The 20085-nt window shown below is 47.5% G+C and overlaps 1 protein-coding gene across 1 annotated transcript in view; it reads right to left on the bottom strand.

Annotated features, from left to right (window-relative positions):
- Window positions 1-20085, bottom strand: part of bmp2k (BMP2 inducible kinase) — a 62562-nt gene that overhangs the window by 37638 nt on the left and 4839 nt on the right. Inside the window, exons 2-4 of the mRNA XM_072432602.1 lie at window positions 11989-12107; window positions 3391-3496; window positions 1704-1846 (exon numbers count right to left, since the gene is read on the bottom strand). Coding sequence (XP_072288703.1) covers window positions 1704-1846; window positions 3391-3496; window positions 11989-12107 — 368 coding nt within the window. The remainder of the gene's footprint in view (window positions 1-1703; window positions 1847-3390; window positions 3497-11988; window positions 12108-20085) is intronic.

Below are 20085 nucleotides of genomic sequence, written 5' to 3' on the forward strand. Positions count from 1 at the left end.
CCCTCTCCCCCTCCATCTCCCCTCTCTCTCTCTCTCCCCCTCTCCCCCTCCATCTCCATCTCCCCTCTCTTCCTCTCCTCTCTCTCTCCCTCCCCTCCTCTCTCTCTCCCTCCCCTCCTCTCTCTCTCTCTCCCTCCCCTCCTCTCTCTCTCTCTCCCTCCCCTCCTCTCTCCCTCCCCTCCCCTCCTCTCTCTCTCCCCCTCTCCCTCTCCCCCTCTCTCTCTCTCTCTCCCTCTCCCCCTCCATCTCCCCTCTCTCTCTCTCTCTCTCTCTCCCTCTCCCCCTCCATCTCCCCTCTCTCTCTCTCTCTCTCTCTCCCTCTCCCCCTCCCTCTCCCCCTCCATCTCCCTCTCTCTCTCTCTCTCTCTCTCTCCCTCTCCCCCTCCATCTCCCCTCTCTCTCCCTCTCCCCCTCCATCTCCATCTCCCCTCTCCCCCTCCATCTCCATCTCCCCTCTCCCCCTCCATCTCCATCTCCCCTCTCTCCCTCTCTCTCCCTCCCCTCTCTCTCTCCCTCCCCTCTCTCTCTCCCTCCCCTCTCTCTCTCTCTCCCTCCCCTCCTCTCTCTCTCCCTCCCCTCCTCTCTCTCCCTCCCCTCCTCTCTCTCTCCCTCCCCTCCTCTCTCTCCCCCTCCCCTCCTCTCTCTCCCTCCCCTCCTCTCTCTCCCTCCCCTCCTCTCTCTCCCTCCCCTCCTCTCTCTCTCTCTCTCTCCCCCTCCATCTCCCCTCCCCTCTCTCTCTCTCTCCCCTCCCCCCTCTCTCTCCCTCCCCTCCTCTCTCTCTCCCTCCCCTCCCCTCCCCTCCTCTCTCTCTCCCTCCCCTCCTCTCTCTCTCCCTCCCTCCCTTCCTCTCTCTCTCCCTCCCCTCCTCTCTCTCTCCCTCCCCTCCTCTCTCTCTCCCTCCCCTCCTCTCTCTCTCCCTCCCCTCCTCTCTCTCTCCCTCCCCTCCTCTCTCCCTCCCTCCCCTCCTCTCTCCCCTCCTCTCTCCCCTCCTCTCTCCCTCCCCTCCCCTCCTCTCTCCCCTCCTCTCTCTCTCCCTCCCCTCCTCTCTCTCTCCCTCCCCTCCTCTCTCTCTCCCTCCCCTCCTCTCTCTCTCCCTCCCCTCCTCTCTCTCTCCCTCCCCTCCTCTCTCTCTCCCTCCCCTCCTCTCTCTCTCCCTCCCTCCCTCCCCTCCTCTCTCTCTCCCTCCCTCTCTCCTTCTCTCCCTCCCCTCTCCCCTCTCCTCTTTTGTGTATACCGTGTTGTGTAATGCGAGTGGGTCGAACACTGTCTGGTCTGTGGTGCTGAAGAGAGCTCTGTTTTTGAGTCCGGTCCAAACCGGGACCAAACCGGCCCCGGAGCAGCCCACAGACCGAGCCCTGGGCCTGGGCACAATGAGCCGGCTTCACTGGGGTCAGCACCGAGCCAGACTCTGGATGAACCGGCCATTTCTACACCAGCTACCCCGTGATGTGGCTCGTCGTTTCTACACAAGCCACACCGTGATGTAGCTCGCCATTTGTACACGAGCTACGCCGTGATGTAGCTCGCCATTTCTACACAAGCCACACCGTGATGTAGCTCGCCATTTCTACACAAGCCACACCGTGATGTAGCTCGCCATTTCTACACAAGCCACACCGTGATGTAGCTCGCCATTTGTACATGAGCTACGCCGTGATGTAGCTCGCCGTTTCTACGCCGCAGAGGAGGCGTCGGCGTTTTACCTTGAGGTCTCGGTGGATGACGGGCGTTTTACACTGATGGAGGCGGGCCACGGCTTCACACGTGTCGCAGAAGATGTGGAGCACCTCCACCTCCGTGAAGCCCACGCTCAGACGCTGGTTCATCTGCTTCACCACCTGACCCGCTGCAGGGGGAGGGCAAGAGGGAGAGAGGCATTAAGCAATCCACCCGTAACATCATCAGACTCTGTTAAAAAAACTCAACTTTTCACACTTTCCATCTGATAGAAATATAATACATGAAGATGGGTCAGTTTTAAAATACTGCATAAACTTTGGATTGATTGCTAAGGATTATAACAATTTCTAGTGTGAAATTTAAGATTTTTTTGGTTGAATGGACGATTTTTTTGGCACAAATCTGAGTCTTATTTCCTCGTGGCGTGGACTGTCCATTAGTCCTGCCACGTATCAATCATAAAACGCACCTACCGCTCACCTGCAGCCTCGTGCGGCTCGTCCCACATTTCCGCGTGTCTAAGCGCATTGATCTATCATAATATAGTTCCCTCAGTGTACGGGGCAAAATGAAGACGGAGAAAGACAGTTCGAGCTGACTCAGAAGAGGACGGAAATCTACGGGAGACGAGAGATGTGATGCGATCATCGCGCTAATAAACAAACGCACGTGTGTGTTGTATCAGTCCACACGGGGGAGTGGCATGTGCACTTCCGCCTGCGTTCTCAAATCGCCGAAAAATCGTCTTGATCTAATTTAAATCTAATTTAAATAAACATCTTTTTAAAACAATTTATTTTATAAGTCTACCAATGTTCACAATAAGTACTGTTTGTGCGTAGTTTAAAGGGAATGGCTTTTGTAACAAAAATAAGCACAGAATTAATTTACCGTGTTTTCCGGACTACAAGTCGCATCTTTTTTCATAGGTTTTGGCCGGGGTGCGACTTGTACTCCAGAGTGACTTATATATGATATTATTCGTTACTTTCACACTGACAACCACAAGAGGGCGCTCTAGGCTGTAAGTGATGCAGAAGAAGAATCTGCACTCTTCCTCTTCCTCTGGAGTTAGTGGAGTTGTTTAGAAGTGACACTTCTTTCAGTGGATTTAGTGATTTGGGGTAAAACTGATGCTTTGCTAAACTTGTTAGCATGTTCTTTATGCTATAGTTATCTGAATAACTGTTCATATGTTACGTTAACATACCAGACACTTACCACAGTTCTGTCTGTGCCTCATGTAGCTGAAGGTGTTAGCGTTAGCATACGTCATGTAGCTGAAGGTGTTAGCGTTAGCATACGTCATGTAGCTGAAGGTGTTAGCATACGTACACCTATTCACCATGTTCTCTCATCTGTTATTATTTTAAACTGCATTTACAGATGAAATGTCTGTTCTTGGTCTTTGATTTTATCAAATACATGTCCCCAAAATGTGACTTATATATGTTTTTTTCTTTATTATGCATTTTTTGGCTGGTGCGACTTATACTCCAGAAAATACGGTATCAGATCTGATATTTATCAACTCAGACATTTTAAGATCAGTAAAACGGAAATTGTAAAACGTGCACAAATACATTAACACACGAAATGCTAAACTAATACACAAATTCAGTCATTTCAGAACTCATTTCGTATTTACAGGATTAGCAGGTTTTCCACTGTGGATTTGGCGAGTGGGCGTGTAGTGGGCGTGTCCCGTACCTTTGCAGTACTCCATGAGGATAAGCACCTCCCACACGCTCTCCGACACGGCGTTTATGGTGGAGTCCAGATACGCCACAATGTTCTTGTGTCCCGACAGCTCTTTCTGCGAACGACAAACAGAACGACACCATAAACCGTTTCCGTCGCGATAAATGTGAGAAAAAACATCTCGATTAAAGTATTGGCCGGGGTGCGACTTATACTTTATACTTGACATCTCTATTAGACAGTACAAATCAGGTACAGCACTTTTTAAATAGTTAGCTTTAGGTTTTTAATGGTTCATACCCGCGGTTGCCAGTAGAGGGCGCGCTAACACCAAACCCCAGAGCATTTTTAACAACACAAACATGGATGTCAACGTGTTAATCCATAATTGTGATTATTCAGGGCACAATATACCTTATTTTCCGGACTATAAGTCACACCTTTTTTCTTAGTTCATAGTTATATCTATACTTTTTACTTATACTCCGGAGCCACTTATGTGATATCATTTGTTACATGAATACCTGAATGTTTTCTTCTCTATTATGCATTTTTCGGCTGGTGCGACTTATACTCCGGAAAATACGGTAATCGCTAAATTGTGATTTATTTTTAAAACACCGACATTTGACATCCTGACATCCCGAGTCACAGGTTTCCCAGGATTCAACTGTAAAAATGCTCAAACCTGTAAATCTATGGATTTAAAAACAGCAAAGGCTCGGTGGCAGAGGACTCACTAAACGGGAATCATCAAAAACATGTGGCTAAAGCTAACTACAACTCCATGTTTGTTTTTGATGACTGTTAGAATAATAATATGTGTCCTTTAACATGACAGCCTCTTTGGACCTCAGCCTGTGGTTTTACAGTGCGTCCTCAGCGTTCACACTGTAGAAAACGACTCGCGGTATAAAGCCGTCCGTACGCATTACAAGGCATTATCCCAATAACCCGCCTTTCCATTACGAACAACACTCGAAGCCCTTTAGCCTTTCCCTGCATCGATCGCTACATCCATTTAGCATCGATGATGTGCAGCGGCGCTTGTAATGAGGCCTCGCTCCAAATATCGATCTTTTAAACAGGCTAAATCTGTGTTATTCCAATCACGAGCCGGATTCAGAGCCGTGCTTGAGGCTAACGATGCGTCGGTTACAGAGTTTTCCTTGTGCCAAATGTAAACCTGGTGTAATATTGACCGTAACTGGTTTTTGACAAAAATCTGCTCAATCAAAAACATTGAGAAATGCAGCTTTAGAACGCTTCCAAGCTCCTAAAATCTAAATTATACCTGAATTTTTAAATGATGATACCAATGTCAGCAAAAAACGTCACAAAAAGACAGTAAATTCGTGCTGCTGTAAGACTCGAGGAAACCAGCTCCGGTTTATCCTCAGCATTTTCTGCATAGTTTCACATAGTTGAGCGTCGACGTCACGTTTAACATCTATATGTGCACATCTGCTAACCAATATGCTATGCTAGCTTTGTTTTGCTAAGAGCGCAGGCACGACATACGGCGGTTTATCGTGAGATCGAGGCGGCGTGTGGCCGGACCGCTCACAGACCGTCACTTAAGGCCCTGGAGACACTTGGGGGCCGCACCCATCCGCTCCACAGTGAACCAGTAGAAACGTGGCTCTAGACTTCTGAGGGGGCCGCGGTGAGAACGGCTGGAAGGGCCCCGGTCCAGGTCAGCTCTTTGTTTGGTGGACAGAACAAGGGCAGAACGAGGCCCAGCCAAACTCGCCCCGCTCATTATGAGACGAGGAGAAACAAGGACCTGAGACCTCCTGTGACAGTAGTTTTTATATTTCATTATTTATCTGAATAAATCCTAATTCACTGATGAATATGATAAAGCTTCAGAGCTGAAAGACTTTACAGTCCATACATGAAGCTTTAGTTTAGGTGTTTGTACATCGTTAGATCGCACACTAATTCAGGTCTTTATAACTTATCAAGTTTTAGCTTTAGTTTCCACGTCAGGCTTTTAGCTAGGATTTGAAAACACGCCGTCCAACCGGGGGCTTAAAACAAAGCCAATATGTGTATCACAACCTTTTTTCGACGCTTTTATGAAATAAAGCGGCGCTTTTAACGCGGAGGCGACTACACGGCGATCTAGCGCGGCGCCCGCACGCCTCTTGTATCATATTGACTTTCATACTCTGGCGCCGCCTGCGCCTCTCGGCCGTGCGGATCACACTCCGCCCCTTAGGAGCGGCGCATCGCGCCGTATTTGACATGGTATTTGGCCGTGGAGCTTCGGCATTTTCCAGACCACGGCTCGGCAGCCAATCAGAGCCAAGCACACAAACTTTGTCGACCAATCAGCACGCAGTATGCAAATTTTCACTTGTAAACAGTAAACTGTCATGGCGTGGACCGTGGCGGACTATCGTCAAACGCTTCCCGGCCCGATTTAATGGTGATATTCTCTTTTCTAAAATGTATAAATAAAAATGACACCGTCCTTGCCCTCGAACATGTCCGTCCACATGTCCAGATAAACGGCCCCACGTGCATAACTCAATGATAATCTATAGATCATATTTTACAATGCAGGCTTGGCATTGTCAGATTTGGCATGGCGACATGCTCCGCCCAGACTGGTAGACATGGCAACAGCAGCTCTAACGCTTTCAGGGAAAGCCGTGGCTGAAGAGCCGCGGTGCGGTCAAATAGCTCAGCAGTTTCAGGAGCCGCGGCAAAAAATAACATGGCAGTTTCGCGGCTCTGTAGACACGCCCTTCAGGGAAACTCCAAAAACAGACCCTACAATCATTAAAGAGGAAATTGTGCTTAATCAGGCCAAAAAGAGTTTAAACGTTTCATCTTCTATGTTCAGAATACTCTGCCCTCCAGGGGGCGCTACAGGGCCCATGTATGAGCTGTCAGATTAAACACTTCTCTGGCCCCTGGCCCCTTTGGCCCCTGGCCCCTGGCCCCTTTGGCCGCTGGCCCCTTTGGCCTTGGCCCCTCCGGCCTTGGCCCCTCCGGCCTTGGCCCCTCCGGCCTTGGCCCCTCCGGCCTTGGCCCCTCCGCCCCCTGCATTTCCTTCCTGGGGTCCTCTGCCCACCACATTCCCACTCCGGGCCCTTCAGTCACTCTCCTGATGATCTGCACATGTCTCTTCAGTCTTCTCTGCATTTGTCTGTGAGATTGTGTCGATCTTATACATCTTTATTTCCTGTTTGTCTTATTCTTATTGAAGTTTGTGTTTTACTGCGACTTCACACAACGATGCCAAATGTCGCTTCAGGGAAATAAAGTTAACGTAAGCTTCAGATTTGCATGAGACAAACGGTTGTGATGTGAGACGTTGGACAGACAGAGCCTCAGAAACTTCAAACTAAAACGGATAAACTCATAAACTTCAAACTAAATGACAGGTAAATGACAGGTTCAGTGGCATCAAAGAGAACGGAGCAGGTGCAAACACAATGTCAGAAACAAACGGAGCAAAACGGACGACATAATGTGGAGGATAAAGAGCCGCGGGTCACGTGACAAACCAGTCAAACGGCTCCAAAACCACAAGATCACAACCGTTTAATCCAGACTCAAGAGTAGAACCTGCACCGCTCCAGACCCAGGTCTGTCCCAGCCCGAGACCCGGGCCGACCCAGGTCTTTGTCCCAGCCCGAGGCCTGAGACCCGGGCCTCTGTCCCAGCGGGTCACAAAGGAGAATATGAACAGCTTTGAGCAAAAAGTAAGTCTACTGCACCATCATAAGTGCATTTTTAGGCCCGAGCCCCAGCAGGGCGGAGGGCCTATTGCTCCCGCAACGCTGCCGAACTGTCCGACCAAACATGCAGGCGCAGCCCGCATGTTTGGTGCCCCTGGCAAGTACAGTGAACTAGCCCATGCCGAAGGCATGGATCATGCATACTTACTCCTGCTATGACAGAAATAGTAAACAATGAGTGAATGGGCGTAGCCCATTCACTCATTGTTGACAACAGCAGCGCGAAGCGCTGCATTCCTCAAAAAACCCTCCTGGCATCGTCCCGTACGCGAAAATCCATGCCGCAGGCATGGGTCATGCTTGTATCTGCTCAAATCAATGGAAGTCTATGGGGAGTGGGCGGGGCATCCCGACGGAATAGGGAGTGACGAGCGCGTAAGCGCTCGTAATGATGATTCCACCCCATGACGGCATCGGGAAGGCTTAGAGCTTTCAAACGATGTATCATTTGCTGTTATAGTGGAAACGGCTATATTGTTTTTGCTAAAAATATTATTATTATTTTTTTATTAGGCCCGAGCGCCACAAGCTGGCGAGAGGCCTATTAATCTCGTAAGGCCGTGCAAAGCACGGCTGCGAAAGTGCGCACGTAGTGCGCACGAAATCGAGCGCGAAGCGCTCGCCCACTTCCAAACACTCACTAACGCACTCCTTCACTCATGCACGCCCCGTGCATACTAATTAGTAGTAGGAAAATGGAACATTACCGTTGTAAACGGGCGAAGCCCGTGCAAAAGTGCGCACTAAACGAGCACTTTACATTGAGATGACGACCGCGAAGCGGTCGTCATCCCCATATAAAGCACTCATTTGCGCTAAGTAGCTCACGAATACGTTCCCCATCTCTTGCATGTTCCGTGCATATAAGCATGTAATGCAAAAATTGAACATTATTACTGTATAGAGGGCCAAAAACACAAAGTGGGCGGAGCCCACTCAAAATTAACGAAAGTACCCGTCAGTGACCAGGGACCCACACCATGAGGTAGGAAAGCGCGAGCGCTTTCCGAAAATGTTTAGTTTATGATATTTGAAAAATGGGAAACATTGTTTTCGCATCGGAATATTATTCTTTCTTCTTTCTTCTTTCTTCTTCTCGGGACCAACCCCCTATTTTTTACCCAGTGAACATTGACGAAAAGTCACAAAAATGTTCACACCTCTAAAAATCGTGCCTCTCTACATTCTGGCTATTTCCCTTTTCTAAAATTAAAAAATTGGCGCGTCAGCGCCCCCAAATGTACCAAAAATGCATTGAGAGATGGGAAATGACCCAAAAAAAATCTGATCGTAGAATAATGAAATTTGGCGCCGAGGTAGATGGTGACAAGAGAAGTAAAAAATATTATTACGGCAACGCCGTCCGCCCAACCAAATGTCGGCCATATTGCTTCAAAAATGGCTAAACATGACTTCGGAGTTTTTCCAAACGTCGTGCTTTTACGAACTCCTCCCAGGGCGTTGGCCCTAAAAAGCTGAAATTTGGTGAAAATGCTACTGAGGAGTGGGACATCAAAAGTTATCCAAATTACATTGATACCTCTCACGGTCTCTGTGCGGCGAAGCCGCAAACTGTAGCTAGAATTTCAGAAATCTCCCATATTTAAAATTTCTGCCGTTTGCGCAGATAAAGTCCGAATTGCGTCAAATTAGAATCAGTTGTTAAACTCTTTGCCCTAAACCTACTTGAAGTGAAATAAATTCATTTGGCGCCACAGCGCCCCCTACAGATTTTATATGGAGGTTAAATGTTTAGTTTTGCGAAATTATATGAAATTTGACACACAACTCAATTTTGGCATCCCCATCAAAAAAGTCAATGAGACCCATGTCATAATTGTTATGGCGTTGCCGCAACGATGACCGAAACCTTTCATGTTATTCCAATGGGGAAATCGCCAGAACATGTTTACACTTCAGACTTTCACAAACTCCTCCCAGGGCGTTAGACATATTAACCTGAAATTTGGTGAGACTCATCTTCAGGACCATCAAAAGTTATTCACATTTTTATTCAAAGAGTCACGGTGTCAAACCACCACATTTTTACCCCGTCGCCCCTGGCAAGTACAGTGAACTAGCCCATGCCGAAGGCATGGATCATACATACTTACTCCTGCTATGACAGAAATAGTCAACAATTTGTGAATGGGCGTAGCCCATTCACTCATTGTTGACAACAGCAGCGCGAAGCGCTGCATTCCTCCAAAATCACTCCTGGCATCGTCCCGTACGCGAGAATCCATGCCGCAGGCATGGGCCATGCTTGTATCTGCTCAAATCAATGGAAGTCTATGGGGAGTGGGCGGGGCATCCAGACGGAATAGGGAGTGACGAGCGCGTAAGCGCTCGTAATGATGATTCCACCCCATGGCGGCATCGGGAAGGCTTAGAGCTTTCAAACGATGTATAATTTGTTGTTATAGTGGAAACGGCTATATTGTTTTTGCTAAAAATATTATTTTTTTTATTTTTATTATTTTTCTTGTTCTTCTTCAGCGCTTTGATCTCTAATTTGACCCCCTGAACATGCTCAAAAACTCACGAAACTTTGCCCAAAATTCAGAATCGGCGAAAAATTTTGTTTTTTCTGGGCCATTTTTTTTTCCGTTAAAAAATGGCGCGACAGCGCCACCGACAAAAGTCAAAATACATTGCGCCTATGGGAGACGCCCCGAGGTCAACTTTGTCGTAAAGCTACGAAATTCGGGACACGCATTCCTCTCGTGAGGACAAAAAAAAAAAATCATTGTGACCACGCCCCCAGACTTACCCTATCTTCCTTTGAAAATGAAAACACGTTGTGTTAGCCATTTTGTTCACGTCAAACTTTGACGAACTCCTCCTAGGGCGTTTTGCCCACCGACTTCAAAATCGGCGTACGTCCTATGGACAAGTGGGGCATCTAAAGTTATCCAATTTTTTGAGATACCTTTTACGGTCTGTGTGCGGCGCAGCCGCAAAGTTGGAAAACTTATTTTGGAATATTGCAGATCTAAAAATTGCTCCCATTTGATCAAAACGAGTCCGATTAGGACCAAATTTGAATCAGTTGTTCAACTTTCCGGTTTGGACCAGTTTATGATGACAAAATTGAAATGGGCGCGATAGCGCCCCCTACAGAGTGACCTTGAAATTAACATTGAAGGTCAAAAATTAGTTTTACCAAAATGTTCTAAACTTTACCCAAATTTCTATTTTGGCGTCCCGATCAAAAAAGCCAATCAGACAAATGCCTTATTTTTTACGGCGTAGTCGTAGCGATGACATAAACTTCCCATGTTATCCCTATGGGAAAACCGCTAAATCTCTCGAATATCAACATTTTTCTGTTTCACACTTTAACGAACTCCTCCTAGTGCGTTTTGCCCACCAACCTCAAAATCGGTGTACATCCTCTAGACAAGTGGGGCATCTAAAGTTATCCACATTTTAAGGATAACTTTTACGGTCTCTGTGCGACGGAGCCGCAAATGTTTCCCAGAATTCTGACTATTTGGCCTTCAGAGTGGCCTATAAGCAATAGAGTTTTTCCAAATGACATGATATTTTGAACAAAATTCTAATTTGCCATCCTGATCATAAAAGTATGAGAGCCAAAGTCATATTTTGTACGGCGTAACCGTAGCGATGACAGAAACATCCCATGTTATCCTTATGGGAAAATCGTAGAATCGCTTAAATCACCACATTTTTACGCTTCACACTTTAACGAACTCCTCCCAGGGCGATTGTCCGATCAAGCTCATATTTGGGGAAAATCATCTACACAAACGGGGCATCAAAGGTTATCCATATTTTGATTTTAAGTGCTACGGTCTCTGTGCCGTGGAGCTGCAAATATACTGTCATAATGGGAAAAACGCCAAATCCTTGAAATGTTCACATTTACACTTCACACTTTAACCAACTCCTCCTAGTGCGTTTGGCCCACCAATCTCAAAATCGGTGTACCTCCCTCTAGACAAGTGGGGCATCAAAAGTTATTCAAATTTTATGGATAACATTTACGGTCTCTGTGCAGCTGAGCCGCAAACTTTTCGCAGAATTTGGACTATTTGGCCTTCAGAGTGGCCTATAAACAAGAGTTTTTTCAAATGACATGACATTTTGCACACAATTCTCATTTGCCATCCCCAAAATAAAAGTATGGGAGCCAAAGTCATATTTGGTAAAGCGTAGCCGTAGCGATGACAGAAACATCCCATGTTATCCCTATGGGGAAACCGCAAAATCTCTAAAATGACCACATTTTTACACTTCACACTTTAACAAACTCCTCCTAGGGCGAAAACCCGATCAAGTTCATATTTGGGGAGAATCATCTACACAAGCGGGGCATCAAAGTTAGTCATATTTTTATTCCAAGTGTCACGGTCTCTGTGCGCTGGAGCTGCACATTTGACCGATATTTGTCTTCATTTGCACTGGTTAAGCACAGCATTGAACATGTACAATGTGTCACTGTCTTAGTTCTTAGATAATTGCGTTAGCGCCATCTCTGTAAAATGCAGAGAGCAGAGTCGGAAGGCCGGCGGCCCGCGAGGGCCGTTGGATGCCGCTTGCGGCTTTAATTATTATTGTTATTATTATTATTATTATTATTAGTTCATTTCACCCGGTCCAAAGTAAACGTCGCATTTTGTCCAAAGTCATTTAAATGTCCCCATCCACTAAGTCCAAATGTTGTTTTGTTAAATGTCCTCGATTGTTGGTGTAGTTATATGTCATCTGTTTGTTTGGGACGGCCTTCTTCTGCCCCGCCCACTTTTGGCCTTGCGCTTCTGTTGTCACGGCACTCGCCCGCCGCTATCGCCCGCCGCACTCGCCCGCGCCCGCCCGCGCTCCTCACCATGATGGTAACCTCGCGCTTGTAGACGTTGAGGTCGGGGAGGTTGTTGACGTACATCCTCTTGAGGGCACATCGCACGCCGCTGTGAGTGCGAGCCAAGAACACCACCGAGAACCCTCCTGCAACACAACACCACAGGTTTAACGAACAGACGGAGGGGACGGGTGTAGGTCTAGGTCTAGTTCAGGTCTAGGTCTAGTCTAGGTCAAGCTCTAGGTCAAGGTCTAGTCTAGGTCTAGTCTAGGTCTAGGTCTAGTCCAGTCAAAAAAGCAGATTTAGGTCGTGGAAAAAGGACGTAAACGTTGGTCGGTGAGAAGAGGAAGAGGAAGTGGAGAGAGGGATTAAAAAGAAACAAAAGTCAAACAATAATTCAATAATAAAAAGCAGTTTTGGCCTCGTTCTGACCTTTGCCCCAGTGAAGCACTGAAGCCTCCAGTGTCTTTGTGTTTCACACTCTGAACACAAGTAGTGAGCAAACAGAGCGCCGTGTTTACCCCAAACACTGAGCAGCAGAACCAGAGACGCAGCAGAACCAGAGACGCAGCAGAACCAGAGACGCAGCAGAACCAGAGACGCAGCAGAACCAGAGACGCAGCAGAACCAGAGACGCAGCAGAACCAGAGAGACGCAGCAGAACCAGAGACGCAGCAGAACCAGAGAGACGCAGCAGAACCAGAGACGCAGAAGAACCAGAGATGCAGCAGAACCAGAGACGCAGAAGAACCAGAGAGACGCAGCAGAACCAGAGACGCAGCAGAACCAGAGACGCAGCAGAACCAGAGACGCAGCAGAACCAGAGACGCAGCAGAACCAGAGACGCAGCAGAACCAGAGACGCAGCAGAACCAGAGACGCAGCAGAACCAGGATTAAAGTGGTGGTTTGAGGGTTAAAGCCGGAGATAATAAACCGTTATGAGATATGAGGACGAGACAGATCAAGGACAAAGAGCTGGTCCTGGTTTAGAACAAGCTCAGACCAGCTCAACCTGACGCAATCGCAATTAATTACATCTGACGAGATCAAATGCACAGTCAGCACGTTCTGGACGTCATTCCAACAACGCGCTCTTTGTTCAGCGCTTTTAAACTGACACACACACAACTGACCCAAAACAAAGTACTTTTCTATTGAACAGTTTCATAAAATCACAAGCCAATGATTTGCAGGTGTTTCTCGCATCGACGTGAGTGATTTTGCCTCCGTTACGTACATTAGCTTCACAAAAACACACTATTTGAACAAGATCACATCATTTTAATCAGGCTGTGAAATAGACGGGGGCCCGGAGCCCGTAAGCACTCAAATCTCCGGCGAGCCCAGGGTTTGAATTAGGAGGGGCCCCCCGGGCCCCTGTATCGAAATTCCTCGAAAAAAAATCAAGATTTAACTAGTAATTTGTCCATATTTGGGGCATTTTCATCGCTTAAGTTTCGTTTAGACAGACATGCCACTCCGAGCGGTGTCCGTGGTCTAATTTCGATGAAAGCGGGCATCTGATTGGCCGCTGCGTTTGGTTGTACTCGGAAATGCTCGCTCTAATTTTGCCCCAAAAGTGATCTCTAGGTCAGCGCCGTCAATCTCTGCTCAGTCCAACAATTCAGTCTTTTTAAAGTTGTTTGCAACAAAAGCTGTGTCAATGTGGAAATATCCAAGGGCCCCGCCCCCTTTGGAGCTGTTAGCATCGGGGCAATGTATATATGTTAGTAGTTTATTTTGTAGGTGATTTTATATATTCCACAAGATCTCATTGTGTCAAATGTATTTATTTTGTATCTAATAAACGTTATATTAAATTAAACAGTTTTAAAGATCATGATCTCTGGTTTATATGATTCAGTATTTGTGCTCTTCATATCAAATACCAGATAAAAGTACTTTAAATTGTTTTACATGCTAATAACCAGGTTTAAAACAACACATTTATCTTGTTCTTATGACGCCGCGATGCCGCGCGCGCTTGTGGGCCCCTGAAATTGCTGGGGGCCCCTAACTTTGAAAATGTATTTCTCAGCCTGTTCATTGCAGATATCAGTAAACGTGACATGTCCAGGGTTTTATAATAAAGTGTTTTTCTCGCAAACATCTCCAGAGACACTTTGTGATGACATCAGACGGTGGAAAGTCACAGATCCAGATTAACGCTGATCATTTCAGGTTTGTTAACTTTTAATCGGATTCGTTTTTAAGATGCATTAAACTAACGCAAACGAGCTTCAAAAACGTCATTCCCGTTTCGTTAACCCTTCATTACCACAGTTTTTCCCGCCCTCAGCACGTTCAGGAGCTCTGTGGCGCTGGAAGACCCGGAACCGTTATTTACGTACTCAAAAGGTTTAACTTGTTCGTTTAACGAGTCGCGGACTATGTTTCAGAAGCACGAGGACGTCAGCCTGACCGAGCTCGTCCCGCTGTCCGCCTGCGGTTAAAACGGTCGCCGACAACACAACGGGCGACGTCGGGAGGGCAGAGTCTCGGACCGAAAATTATTACGAAAACTATTGCGCAAAAACGCCGGAGGGCGATGAGGAACTCCCCCATGTCGCAACAAAAACTGTAAACCGTCTTTTGCTTTAAACGCGGCTGTGATGCTACGTTCTGTGGTTTTAAACCTCGACTTCGGACTCGCCAAATGTCCCGTCTCTCCGTCCCTTTGCCTCCCCCTCCCCTCTCCGTCCCTTTGCCTCCCCCTCCCCTCTCCGTCCCTTTGCCTCCCCCTCCCCTCTCCGTCCCTTTGCCTCCCCCTCCCCTCTCCGTCCCTTTGCCTCCCCCTCCCCTCTCCGTCCCTTTGCCTCCCCCTCCCCTCTCCGTCCCTTTGCCTCCCCCTCCCCTCTCCGTCCCTTTGCCTCCCCCTTTTCTCGCGTCCCTTTGCCTCCCCCTTATCTCGCGTCCCTTTGCCTCCCCCTTATCTCGCGTCCCTTTGCCTCCCCTTTTCTCGCGTCTCTTTCCCTCCCTCGCAGATGTTTTGGCTCCTGGGATGAGCTCATTGGTGATAACAGCCCTTCGCGCTCCCTCACACTCTTCGACACGCTTGTAATGAACCGTGACAGGTTTCTTCTGCCGTTTAAAGCGACGGCGTGCAGATTTACAGATTCTCGATACACGTGTAGGTTCAGAGAGTGACGGCGTGACCTACAAAGAGCGGCTTCCTCAAGTCGTACAAGAGGAAACGGGTGATGTCCACGTAGAACAGGCATTTCCTCCAGGAGGCCCCGTCCCGTGAAACCGCTCTCAAACTGTCACCAGGTTGTAGAAGTCGTATGTGGGTCGAAGGGGAAAGAGCCGAGCCACGTTTCAAACATTAAGCGGAGGCGGATTGAGCAAAATCCACTTTACGGAGCTTTTAACGACGTTTCCATCGTCACCATCTCGTCTCATCTCACTCAAAGTGGGATTTTGAGTCTTGTATGTTTGAGTCATTCTAAATTGCTCGGGAAAGTTCTGTTTTCACCTACCCCCTATCCCCGCCCACATCCCAGTACTCAGAGTGACACGGGTCGAGTTCTAAAATGTCACGCAGCCACTTTTTAAAGATAAAGCGCAAACATATGACAATCTGCTGCTTGTTACGAATGACACAAGAGGCGGGGCTAGTCACCGTGAAGAGGCGGGGCTCGATAGCGTGAAGAGGCGGGGCTCGATACCGTGAAGAGGCGGGGCTCGATACCGTGAAGAGGCGGGGCTCATCACCGTGAAGAGGCGGGGCTCGATACCGTGAAGAGGCGGGGCTCGATACAGTGAAGAGGCGGGGCTCGATACAGTGAAGAGGCGGGGCTCGATACTGTGAAGAGGCGGGGCTCGATACAGTAAAGAGGCGGGGCTCGATACTGTGAAGAGGCGGGGCTCAATACTGTGAAGAGGCGGGGCTCAATACTGTGAAGAGGCGGGGCTCAATACTGTGAAGAGGCGGGGCTCGATACAGTGAAGAGGCGGGGCTCGATACTGTGAAGAGGCGGGGCTCGATACTGTGAAGAGGCGGGGCTCGATACTGTGAAGAGGCGGGGCTCAATACTGTGAAGAGGCGGGGCTCAATACTGTGAAGAGGCGGGGCTCAATACTGTGAAGAGGCGGGGCTCAATACTGTGAAGAGGCGGGGCTCAATACTGTGAAGAGGCGGGGCTTAACAGTATGAAGCGGCCCAAGTTAAACAAAATCATAACGTGTCCTTTAAGACTCGTGAAATCCAGAGCTGGACGTTTGACGTTTGGCGGCGTCAGAATAAACCGCGGGTCGTTTCTCTCCAGAGTCAACACGACGCTCACAAACCAACGCTCAGAGTCTAAACTTAGACCTGAACCTGGATTTCTCACAATCGTAACAGATTCTACACTTTTTTTCAGCAACCGAGACCGAATCGAGTTCACTCCCGTCTCCAAACTGAAGCCGCACGACCTTTAGTGCTTTCCACACTCACAAATACAGCTTTAGAAACACGTCAAGCCAAAGTAAAGGGTTTAACCAGGACTAAAGGGAAAGTGGAAGAATGCAAACGTTGAATTAAAGAGACAAGACAAAAGAACGTATCTGTCCGTGTCGTGCCGCACAATGAACAGTGAGAATATAAACTCGATCACATGACTGCCAACATGGCCTCGTGGTCTGACCGTTAGTGTCCAGACTCGTTAAAAGCCCGACACAGCGTCTCCGTCTCCTCTTCTGCTGAGCTCAGCGTTCCAGACGTGAATCAGAGGATTATTCATCACAGTCTGATAGAAGAGAGCCAAACGGAGCGGCCCGAGGGCCCAGAGGCGGCCCGAGGGTCCAGAGGCGGCCCGAGGGCCCAGAGGTGGCCGCGCTCGTGTCGGCCCCTGTGCCACCTCGAGACGGGCGGAGGATTCAAACGAGTCGCTTTGGACGATTCCGGAACATTCAGTGCGTCAGATGGAAAGAGAAGTGACGCGGTGCTGCACTGAGCCTTCACAGAGGTGCATCGTCCTCTTCTGTACGGTCACGTGATCCTAAGCGGTCACTTCCGGGCAGCACAGCAGAAATAACTCGCGGCTAAAGTGGTGACAAGCGACTGACCAGCGATTCTGCAGCTTGTGATTTCAGATTTCAGACTAAATGGCGGTGTCACATCATCCGTGGGGATCGTAAGATATGAAAATCGCCGCACTTTTGATAGGTTTGTTTTACCTACGGGCGTGTCCATGTTTGCAGAAGCTCTATGTGGGCAGCGTGCAGAGGGTCATATGCACGCCCGGCGTTTCAGCGGTGAAGAAGTGCTCACATCAACAATGACAATAAGAAAAATAGTGAACGTAGAAGTCTGTAAGACATTTTTCAACGACCACGGCGTCGACCACAACAGTTACCGGAAACACACAATTTACATTTTTTTGGGGCCTTAAGCGGATTTATAAAAGTGGATAACGAGTTTCTCCTCTGACCAGAACAAAGCTGCCGATGGTCAGCACTTTGAAGCCGTGAACTGGTGTAAAACGCTCGATTATAGTTCGACAGGCGACGATTCACAGGCGGCTGAATGAACGAGCACAAAGGGCAGGACGGGGGCGTGTCCAGGACGGGCCGAGCCGCTGGTGCGATTCCGCCCCCCTTCCGCGGCCCCGCCCCCTTCAGCGGCTCCACAATGCTCCGCTTCATGTGCAGTACAGTATGCTAATGATGTGATGGATGCACTCTGGCCACACTGGGCTCATTCAGCGCGTGGATGCAACGATAATGTGCAACGATAACGGGGTCGAGCAGTGGATATAACCCCTGTCGCCATGGAGACGACCAGCAGGCTGCGAGCGACCGGACGAGACGCGATTGAGGCACTGCATTTACCAACTTCAAATGGACAGTTCCACTTTTTTTCCTCCAAAATTTGAGAGAACCAGTAAAAAATCCCGTAAATAAAACTAGGATAAGATCAGATAAAACTAAAACTAAAACTAGGATAAGAGCAGATAAAACTAAAACTAGGATAAGAGCAGATAAAACTAAAACTAGGATAAGAGCAGATAAAACTAAAACTAGGATAAGAGCAGATAAAACTAAAACTAGGATAAGAGCAGATAAAACTAAAACTAAAACTAGGATAAGAGCAGATAAAACTAAGATAAGATAAAACTAAAACTAAGGCCCAACAAAAGAGGTCCATCGTGTCCAGCGTCTGACAACAAGATTCAAATTTAGTCAGAATAAAAAGATAAAGTTGTTTTTTCCTCCAAATGCCAGTAATAAACGTGTTCCTTGATCGTTGGTCTCAGAACAGTCTCGGGGACGCTCTCGGGGACACTCTCGGGGACACTCTCGGGGACACTCTCGGGGACACTCTCGGGGACACTCTCGGGGACACATGACAGTGGTTTTCCTCCTGGAGACACAGTTTCTCCAACAGCTGAATTTCCGTGTAAATAATTGGCACTTGGAGCTGGAGTTCTGAAGAAACACGTTACATTCCATCATGTGATTTAGAGCTTCTGGGACACACACTTTCACACTCCGTCTGTCAAAACTAAAGCACCTTCTCTTTCACATGTATTTTGGATATTCATGGTGCACATCAAATGATTCAACCAAACGGAATGAAACACATGCAATACACATGCCGTACACTAGAGGCGCTGTCCAGAGGAGCCGTTGGTGCAGCGTGGCGCCCTCGTCCCTCAGTCACGCCTCGGTCTTTGTGTATTTGTTTCGAGTGGAGTCCAGAGAACGATTACACGGATCAAAAGAAGTCGATTAATCACTGCGGCTCTAGGAGTCGATGATGAATGATCTAGAAGAACGTTTAAGTCACTTGAGGAACCATCTAAAAAGCTCATATCACTTTGGTCCAGAGACTTCATGAGGAAATACAAGATGTTTAATTAACTCAACAGTTTCTCTCGTGCAAAGGTCATGGGATCTCTACAAAGGCGCATTAGGGCCACTTCCAGACGTGATCGAATAGCATGGCAAATGTGCACACCAGAAAACCCAACACATGCAGATGTGCATGTTTAAACTCATATTCGTACTATTAAGTTGCAGATTTGAGTGTTTAAAAACCTAACATTTGTACTAATTTGACACAGATTTGTGCGTTTATAAACTTAGAATTTGTACAATTTTGGGGCAGATGTGTGTTTATAAAGTTAAAATGTTTTACCATTTTGGTGTAGAGTTGTGCAATTAAACAAAACAAAACAAAAAATATTTTGTTGCAGATTTGTGCGTTTACACTAACATTTGCAGTCTTGTTTTTTTCCTCCGTCGTTGCCATGATACGCCTTTCGTACACATCAGATCTTTAACGTCCTCAGTAGCTCTCGATACCGCGTTCTCTGAAATGCGCGCTGGGTCCGGTCCAGTCTGAGCGCGCGCATCTGTGCAGCGCTGCGCACTCCCGAGCGAGCGCGCATGCGCCGCTTCACAGATGCTTCCTGTAAGCGACTTGACAAGCGTGTTCCGCTCCGAGACGCCATGACGCGACGAAGTCACGAAAAACAGAAAAGAAAAACACACACGGGGAAGTGGACCGGTTCCTGTGACACTTGTGCTGACGCGGCTGTAAAGCGACTCTGGACACGTTCAAGCCGTGTTTAAGTCATTAAAAAACACATTAAAAAAGTGAGAAAGAACGTTTTGTTTTCGTGTGGATGCAGATTATTGTTAAAGGGCCAATGACGGGGTTTTATCATACTCTAATGTTGACTTTATTCTGTGTTTTTATACCTGTTGTACATATAAATTATAGTTTTACACCGATCGAGCAGGTGTTTGTGGAGAAAAGGTTGAAAAATCTGTTAAAAATGACAGGAAGTGACATCACACCAGGGGCAGGAAGTGACATCACACCAGGGACAGACTCATTCCAGTCAAAGTTAATGCAGAATTTACACAACTTTTTTGACTCTTTAAACATTAATTCAACAATAAAGTCACTCTTGTACATGTTTTATTATTTTGACATTAGATGAGTTTTGGCCCATTGTTTTCTGGGTAATTTCCCAGTGTGATGTCAATTACAAACAGGAAGTGAAATTATAAACCTAAATAAAATTGCTTTTCTGGGATAATTTTTTGGAATTTTTTAATCTAAATTTGAAATTTATTCATCTTAACTGCATTAGAGTTCAATGAGTTGTCCGGCCTGTAGGGGGCGCTTT

The sequence above is a fragment of the Eucyclogobius newberryi genome, unplaced genomic scaffold (genome assembly GCF_026437365.1).
Source record: "Eucyclogobius newberryi isolate DKJ021-1_F unplaced genomic scaffold, fEucNew1.0.hap1 SCAF_6, whole genome shotgun sequence".
Taxonomy (NCBI): domain Eukaryota; kingdom Metazoa; phylum Chordata; class Actinopteri; order Gobiiformes; family Gobiidae; genus Eucyclogobius; species Eucyclogobius newberryi.